Below are 9,391 nucleotides of genomic sequence, written 5' to 3' on the forward strand. Positions count from 1 at the left end.
TTCCCACTAACAATTTTAATAATAAAAAAAGGTATATTAGCAAGAAAATTTTAAAGAGGCCTATTGGGCTTCTATTACTTGCCAGTGCATGCTTGTTTCCTGCAGCTCACTGTCCAGTGTCTTATCCACTGTCATTTTTTAAATATCCCCAATCAACAGGCTTTCAGTTATTTCCCTTGGAAGAAAATAGTTCTGTAGCTTAATAAATCTCACTGCCAAGAAACCTTTCCTGCTATTCACTTTGTATCTTTTCCCTGTTCCTTAAATTCATCCCATTACCTCTTCTTCTGTGAGTGGACAGATGTAACGTTTGAGAAATTTCAGGCTATAACATTGGAATTACTTAACAAAATGAAGCATTTCACCCATGGAAAGACATATTGCCCCGGTCTGCCTTTCAGTTGAAATCCTTCAGAATCTCTCCAGCCAGGGGGCATGACGAGGGGCTGCAAACTCTGCTTTCCCCATAGGGAAGGGGAGTGGAGCACACTGTCATTGGTCCATCTCCCAGGGGCTTTTGGCTTCCCCCTACCGCCCCCCACCCCTTGCCACTTGCTGCTCAAGCAGGGATCCCCCCCACCCCTCCAGTGCTCCAGTGCATTTAAGGAGACAGAGGGTCCGTGTCTGCCTGTACCTGGATGATTGGCTGACCAGAGACAGACCCCAACAGCAGACTGCAACAAATTTAGAATACATTATCTACCCGTTCTTTCAACTAGGAATACCAGTGAACTATGAGAAACTCTCTCTCTCCAACCATAATGACATTAATGTGCTCATATGGGAACATAGGGAGTCACAGGTATAGTCCTGATGGACACTGCTGTTCAAAGAAGTTCTGTCTCACATACATGTACTCAGAGGCAGAACAAGAAGAGCTGGTGCCCTGGGCAAACCCTGCAGGAGAGCAACAGGTATTCATGCAGGTTCTGAGAGTGTCGAGGGGGCACAAGCAGTTCCAAGAGCTGGGCAGGCAGCAGGCTTACCCTGGGAACTCCTAAACGTTCCCCACTGAGCTGTTGCTGTCAGCTGCTGGTTATTGCTCTTAAAGCAGCAGCAGCTGGGGACTGTTTTGGAGATTCTGGCATGGGTGTGGCATGGGGCCACTCTTGTTGCTGGGGCAGAGACTCCTTGGGGATGGGGAGCGATTCCAGTGCCCCTCCTAACTTGGCTCCTAGGGCAGGTGCCCTTCTCAGCCACCCCTGGTTATGCTACTGCATGTGCTGACTACAAAACCTTTGACCCACAATACCTGTAAAGTAGATAACCCTTCCTTACATTGTACTTAACTTGTGATTGTTCTTTTGGATAAAGTAATAACCACTAATTCTTTATAACTGGAGGATTAACCACATGACTGAATGTTATTTCTAACACTTTTTTTTCAATATCCAGACACAGCAAGTACAGTCTGTTCTACCTCACTGTAATTATTGCTAGTTATATAGTGAACCTTCCAGTTACGTGTATGGGTGGCCTTTAAAGGTATCCAAAAACATAGCTCTATGGTAACTTAATCATACTTGCCATGTAACTATAGTGGGGTTACAGTCACTGTTTTAAAGTGTAACCAAGAACTTTTAATACAAAAATGTCTTTGTCTATCAATGCTTGAAGTGAAATAGCTCTCTAAAATTAAGATATTATATATTTTTTCTGATAAAAGAAATTACTCTTACTTCATTTCTCCTCTCTCAGGGTTACCTTGCATGAAAAGGAGAATTTTATGAATGCTGAAAATCTGGGAATAGTGTTTGGACCTACTTTAATGAGACCCCCAGAGGACAGTACCCTCGCCACACTGAATGACATGCGGTACCAGAAGCTAATTGTGCAAATTTTAATAGAAAATGAAGATGTCTTGTTTTAGACAAAAACAGAAGTAACTTCATAGCCGTAGCTTTGAAATAATCCATTTCAATGAAAACCAATTTCTTTACAGTTTTTTTTTTTTAAGAAGGAAAAGTTACTGGGTCTCACCTCAGTTTCTGCAGTGTTGCAGATGAACGCGAAAATGTTTAATAAAGCTTATGTCTCATAGACATATGCCTCTTTTTTAGAAAGAAAAAGGTCAGAAAAGAATCCTCTTACCTTGTGTCTTTTGCCTTGCTTCATATGTATATGTGTTTTGAGAAGTTGCAGATGAGTTTATCATTAACTTATTAATGAATGCAAAATGTATTTTAATATGGCTAGAGAAGCAGAAAGGTACTTAATCAGTGTTACTTGTATACAGCTATACATGTCCCTTCTTCATAAGGAATAATTATATATGTCAGTCATGAAACAGAAGCTATATTATAAAGATATTTAACTTCAGTTAGCAGAAAGAATGGCATTTAATTTTAGCAAACTATAATTCAATGCAGTGCATTGATTATTTTCCATATATTTTTCCTCCCTTTTTTCTATGACACATTGAAAAGATCTACCATTAGTACCATATTATCCTGACACACCTCTTTTATTGCAAATGCTTTTAAGGAAACTTCCTACATGTATTCTAAATTTCTTTGGAATTTTCTTTTACATTTTAGATACGAGCGTTCTAAGACTGTATTATACTCTTGTAGCCATTCAGTATCTTCCCATATTATCATATTTTTTCTTCCAAAATGTGGTTTTGAAGTTTTCAAAAGTCCTGGTGATAGTATCAGTTTCACATGCCAGATCTTTCTTTGAATACAGTAATGTGTAAATTAAGTGAGGCTGGGACACTGGATATTTTCTGGCCTTGTTGAAAAATTAGCACTTTTTTTGTTAATTACAATTTTTTGTAAGAATCAGGTTATGTTTTTGTCATGTTTCTGTATTTATAAGCGTACAGTAAATGCTGAAAATGTAGGTATTTCTCTTGAATGTGTTTCTTGATGGTTTGTTTTTAAAAACAAGAACATGTACAAAGCATTGGAGCTGGTAAATTTAATCATTGAAAAATATTTTATTTTTCTCCTTTCACAAACATTGACCTACAGGGCTCATAGTCTAACTGCAATTTATTCTTAATATTAAACGTGTTTCTCAGCATGAAATTTTTCTACAAGCATAGCAAGGCAGTATACTTTACTACCAAACTGAATTTTCATTGTGAAAAACTATAATAATCTCTCTTCATGATTGTATGAGTCACATGTTTGGTAACTCAGTGATAGGGTTTTCTGAATTATTTCAGGGAGCACATGTTTCTATTGAAATTGAAAAATGTGTGTAACTATAATAATGAAGGAGGGGCAGGATGGGAAAACTGTAAATTTTGTTGTCCTCTAGAGAAATAACCAAGGGCTAGATAGTAAACCCAGACTGCAGTGCAAATGTTAAATAATTCCAATTTGCTGATCCTATTATAGAGCCTCTTAAAATGTACAGAATTATTTGTTGTAGGTTATGTACTACTTAATACTGTCATAAAAATGATCTGGAAATGGTTTTATTTTGTGAAGTGAAATATGCTTTGTAATTTATAATAGTGTAAATGGAAGGAAAATTCCATTAAATGTGTTAAGAGCTCTTGTGTCTTGTCATTTTGACCATATGGCAACCTGCCAGAAGAAAATCAATATCTATCAGCCCTTCTGACACTACTAGCCTTCCTGGTATTGCTAAAAAGTTGACTATTTGTAAAACTTTGAAATAGTACTACTGACGATAAGCAGTTTCAGATCATTAGTGAGATGCTTATGCAACTCCACCATGGTATGAACTTAAATATACACTTGTTTATTGAGCTATATCCCCAGACTTCACTGCTTAGAAGTTCAAGTAAGCAAAACCCAAGAGATCAATCCAATCATCTATACACAGAATGTACCTTCCAAGTAATAGAATCACCAAAGCAGTTTTCTGTTGGCACGGGATTTAGGACCCAGCCTTTATACCTTTGTTCCGAGTGAGCACAACCCTCAGACTGGCCACTACGTTTCCATTCGATAATAGGCAAATGTATTGATACATGGTACAAGCAGTACAAACAATCAAACAATTCTATATATCTACCAAATCCTAGGGCTGTCATCAAAGTCAAGTACATCTGGCCAGGTTGCAAACTTCACTCTGAGGCTGTCTCTTAGGTGCCAGATGTCAGCATTGCATATCAGCATTCTGGAGGTGGGATGCCAAGGCCCACAGCCCCCTTCCAGGGGGCTGTCTGAGACAGGCTACTGGTATGCCTTCAGTCTGTGGTGGCCTCGAGGACCCTTCCTGGGGGATGGATTGAGGATGGGCACCCCTCTCAGGGAAGAGAAGGAGAAAGAATGGGGAAGGATGGAAAGAAGAGAACGAGGGACAGGGAGGGACCCAGGGACCCTTTGTTAATCTCAAGTCTCTGCTTTTGTATTGTCCTTCCCTCCTGATGACTCTTAATTCATGGCTATCTCTGGTTGGTTGTCTCTCTGGGGTCACACGTCCACATAGCGTTTTGGGCCTTCTCCTGATTTGGTCTGTTCACCCAAAACCGGGACTCAGCCCTGCTCCTGCTCTGAGGCCTTGTAGCTGGTGTCACTTATCTCATGTTATGGGACAGTATGGTACATACTTCCTTGGTTCCCAGGCTTTGTGTCCTTGTTGTGTTAGACAACCTGGTACATGCCCCCTCAAGTGTCAGGCTGTATCTATCCGTTTGGCTGTATCTATCCATTGGCCTTGTCGTGCTAGACAGGCTGTCTGCCTCCAGGGGTATATGGAACTGTGTGTGTGAAACCCAGGCTCTTACAAATCAATTAGTCCCTGCTGCCCATCTTGAGCCCTTATAATGCATATATCTATACCTATAAGCCAATTCCAAGAAACCAGACCTTTAAATACCATTTTTAAGCCAACATTTTCCACATACTTATATGTAAATGTGTGTATATGATTTAACTTCAGTTCTTTTCAGTTAGTCATTGTAGTTTGTTTGGGTTTTTTTTCTGGAGAAACTATTCTTGGTGACATTCCTGAGTTGACAAAAAGGTGAACAAAAGCCTGCCCTGCTCGTGCTCCCCTACTCTTCATATGCAGTAAGACAGTACCTTTGACAAACCCTATTTCCTGAGTGCCAGTTACATATACAAGATGGTAGTACCTTCAGCAGTATCAATGAAAATTAGCTCTGAATGAAGAAAGTCTCTAATTTATGTAATAACATTACTTGGAAAAGAAAAGAAGTGGGGCAGAGGGAGAAGGGAGTGTCAAAATACAAATCTGGAATTGATGGCTGGTTTCTGCCTCAGCTGAATGAAGAATAGTCCCCACCTGTAGAATACAAGACTCCACTCCAGTCTCTTTGTTCTTACATTCCCAATTCTGATTTTTTTTAATGCAAGCAAAATGTATGTGCAACAATGTCTGGCAAAGCAAAGAACAAGGTATATACAGACAGCAGTGACGTACTTGAGGCCACATAGATCTAGGTCCGTCTGAATTATACCAAGCCTCCCTTCCACAGAATATGGCAAATACAGTGGTGTGATAGCTTCTTGGTCTCTGCTAAAGAGCAGAGAGAATAGTTTGCAAGATGTCCCAGGAGGTTCTTGTGTGGCTTCTCCTATTTCCCTGTTGGACCATCTCATCTTAAGGATCCCTAGTCACAGGTGAGAACTCTGCTTCCACAAAAGTCTGTTGGCAAAAGGTTATTTTGCCTGAACTTTTCCTGGTTCCCCATACATGTTCTGGCAGTATTAGTGGCTCTTGACACATTGTCTCCTTATTTCTGCCATTCGGACATTTGTCGTGGTTTCCACTCGCATGACAGCTGCTATTCCTCACACAGGCCCCACAGCTCAGCCGCTGGATTCCTGCAAGGCGGCAGACAGGGGCAGCAGTAATGTGACTCCCTGCAATATTAAGGTAACTTAGACTCAGATAAATTAGCAAAAAAAATTGCACTTTCCTTCCCTGTGTTCTTTGGGCATGTCTTATCAGTTTGTAAATTGTATGGGTTTAGCAGAAGATGTTGAAATTTAGTCTTTAGTCCTCAGGCTTATAAAGTTCACCTGGTGGCTGTTTCAGAGAGTGGAGACTTGAAGAGGTGGTTGTAAAAGAAAGACGTTACAGAAGATACAAGACCTAGTTTTGAACTCTGGTTCTGTACCGGTGCAGTTGGGTTCAAGGTGTAGAATTGGGCACATTGCTTCACGTTGAAGAAGGATGGATAAAGTCCCCAATACGATTAGATTTTCTCTCTTTTTCCTTCTTCATACAGTTGAAAATACAATTTGAGCACATGGGTTTATCTCAAGGCACATGACCCCAGTGGGGACTCCAACCACTTCTCAATTAGTTCTGCTGAAAACCAAGGTATATTATCCAGGGACAGGGCATAGTGCTAATGTGGATCTGCTTCCTGCTTTTGTTATTCAAGCTAGCAAAGTCTAAGCTGTGTAGACAATTTAGGAGCCAGGCTTGGGTCTTCCAGAAGATGGAGCATGGATAACTGGTGCCCCCATAGTCAGGGTGGGCACATGTCCCCCCCAGCAACCAGTCAGCAGTGGGGGGGGCATCCCCCACAGCCAATCTCACCATCCAGGGGGAAGCCCCTCTCCGGCCAATCTCACCAACTGGGGGGGTTCCCCTTGCAAAACTCACCAATGGGGGGTGGAGAGGTCCCCCCTGGCAAAATTCACCAACCAGGGAGCAGCCACGGCACTCCCAGAAGTAGCAACGGTGCTATATCCGGTGCTCCCACTCCCCAGCCAGTGCCTACAGGGGGCATACCAGTGCTCCTGCCCCCTGCCCTGTCCCCCCCCCTAACCGGGGAGCGCAGCGTATCAGGGGGTGCACATGCACCCCTGTGCACCCCCTACACATTGCCACTGAAATGGAAGAAAGAGGCCCTAATAACTCTTAATCCCCACTGCAGCTATAGTTATAACGCAGGCCAAGACTCCAGGTCTTTGCAGTTCAACAGCCAGACAGGTACCAGCTAGTTTGGACAATAAAATTAAGGTTATAATTGGGAAACTGCTGAATCCATTTTAGCAGGAAGACTGACCTGAAGAGGGCTAGAGAACACCTGATTGGAGCCCATAGATGTTTGTTTTGGCTTTGGATTTTATCCCACAAGGTTGAGGATTGTTCCACCCATCAGCAGAAGGACATTAAGGACCAGCGTGGACACTGAGGCACTGCTAAAAGGGTAAGTGTCCCCATGACATGGTGGTTATGAGAAATATGACCAAAAAATGTTCCTTTAAAGATTCTTTGTCCTCTCAGTGTGAGAGTGACAGTTAAAGTTCAATGCACCTTCCCCAGATGACTGGGAGAGGGGAGGGGGAGGGTCACATCACAACTGTATGTGCTGAGTTGCTAAGGAACTTGATGCAATTTGTATGAAAATGGCAAAAACTGATGAGGACAGGCGGTATGTCCAATATGATCCAAATACATGAAAATATTTTGTGTATATGCATTAAGTTATTTATATGGTTCCCATTACCACAGTATCTGGCCAGGTCTGGTTTCTCTAAGCCACATCCTTAACATTGCATGCAGCCTTCATAACTAGGGAGTCTGCTACAAAAAAAAAATACTCCCAGTCCACAGAGCCTCTGGGCTTCAAGACCGGCAACCCATTGTTGCATCCCACAAGTCCACACTGAGGGAATAGACATATACAGTAGGTTGTAGATCACACGTTTCCTCCTGAGACATACCAAAATACTGAGCAGCCCCTTTACAGTTCTTTCCACTATGCATGTGAGATACAAGACCGCTTACATAATCTCCATGAATTCTGCCTGTCCCTCATGCGCCCTTGAACAATGAAACTGCGCTAGTGTTTTGCTTTTCCTACAGAGAAGGGATGAAATAAACCCATTTATGTATCAAGAAAATCTAGTTAGATCAGTGTATCATTGATCTGACATGCGCTAAAAAGGAGCAGGTTTGGATTACTTTCCTATTTCCTTTATATAAATTCTGAAATGTGTGCAGAAGCAGTGTAACATGCAGACTGCTTGCTTGCAAAAAAAAGTTTTCCCTGAATATGCTGCACTCTAGAGTGGCCAGACCTTTTCAAAGGAGAGAGTAATGGCAGTACCTTCAGCTTTTATTTCCAAAGACGTTGTTTCTATGTAAACACTAACCTTTGTAACAATCTTGGGTAAAACAATGTCTTGTGACTCTGACTTTCACTAGTGACTTTCACATCGAGATTTTGATGATCTCTGTGTGCAACCTTGCATACACATACAATTTGCTTCCTTCCTCAACTCCTTCTGCATCTTCACAGCAGTGTTTCCTTCCAAAAAAAAAGTATAAATAATTTCAGATAGCATGTTCCTTTTTCTGTACATTGTTTTCAGTCAAGCAACTGTACGCTCTTAAGAGTAAGAAATCTCTTAGAAACAGACTTGAATCAAAACCCCACACATGAACGTGGGGATGTTTGAATTTATCTTAACTCATGCAAACCTATAATAAGCACAGAAGAATAATAGAACTAGCACATCATATTTTCTATGGAAAATTCTGTTACATGTAATGTATAATAATATAATGTGGTAATAGGTCAGGTTATGTGAACCTGTAACAGAAAGGCTGTGTCCTTCAACAGTGCTTCACCAATAAAAATCTGAGGGTGTTTGTAGTCCGAGGGCATGTCTACATGAGGCAGTTGCCTAATTAGCTCCGCAGTAAACATCTAAGCATCTACATGTGTGGCTGTATTAGGCCGCAGGAAACTAATTAACTCTGCAGCAGGTTAGTACCTGTAAATAAAAGTACTATCCTGTTGCAGTTTTTTTCTTGCATGGCAATGCACATGTAGATGCTGCCCCATCTGGCACTCTCATGCCCCAGCCAACCCCTTCACAGCACATTGAGCCAAATCAGAGCCTCCTGGCAGCTGGGGCTGCTCTGATCTGGCTCAATGTGCTGCAGTATTAGGCACACATGTAAACATGGGATCCAGGAGTAGAAAACTCTGGCACAATATGTACCAGAGTTTATTGCTGCATATTAATATGCACATGTAGATACGCCCCTTGTCTCCTAAATGCCCTTTTCCTATGCACCGCCATAGGAGTTGGAACTTGGAGCATTACTTGCATTTCTGTTCCTGTATTTGAATGTTTTGGGGCCAAGAATAGTATATTCTCAATGGAAGACACTTGATCCTGAAATTCTCTTTTTCCATAGGTCTGATGGAGCCTGAAGTCCTGGTCCTACAAATATTAAAACGTGATAGTTGCTGACTGTTAGAAAATGCAGCCCATCTTTTCTCTTACACAGGTGTGTAGGCTGACCTCCTCTCCGCACCAGACAGACCTTCCCTTCACTCCAAGAGGATTCTTCAACCACGGACGGCCCCACTCCACCCAACGAGGACCCCCGCGATGAGACTGTATATGGACTGAGGCACTTCCTCCACCATTGCGGACCATTATAACGGGTTTGTGTGTATCTATCTCCTTTC

At 41.8% G+C, this 9,391-nt stretch overlaps 1 protein-coding gene across 2 annotated transcripts in view; it reads left to right on the forward strand.

Annotated features, from left to right (window-relative positions):
* CHN2 (chimerin 2) overlaps positions 1–3,505 on the forward strand; it is a 292,674-nt gene extending 289,169 nt beyond the window's left edge. For both annotated transcript variants that reach the window (XM_019508643.1, XM_019508644.1), the window contains one exon: positions 1,699–3,505. In XM_019508643.1, coding sequence (XP_019364188.1) covers positions 1,699–1,870 — 172 coding nt within the window. In that variant the 3' untranslated portion in view covers positions 1,871–3,505. The remainder of the gene's footprint in view (positions 1–1,698) is intronic.
* The last annotated feature ends 5,886 nt before the right edge of the window (positions 3,506–9,391 follow it).

This window comes from Gavialis gangeticus, unplaced genomic scaffold, assembly GCF_001723915.1.
Source record: "Gavialis gangeticus isolate Ggan-Ray unplaced genomic scaffold, GavGan_comp1, whole genome shotgun sequence".
In the NCBI taxonomy this organism is placed as follows: domain Eukaryota; kingdom Metazoa; phylum Chordata; order Crocodylia; family Gavialidae; genus Gavialis; species Gavialis gangeticus.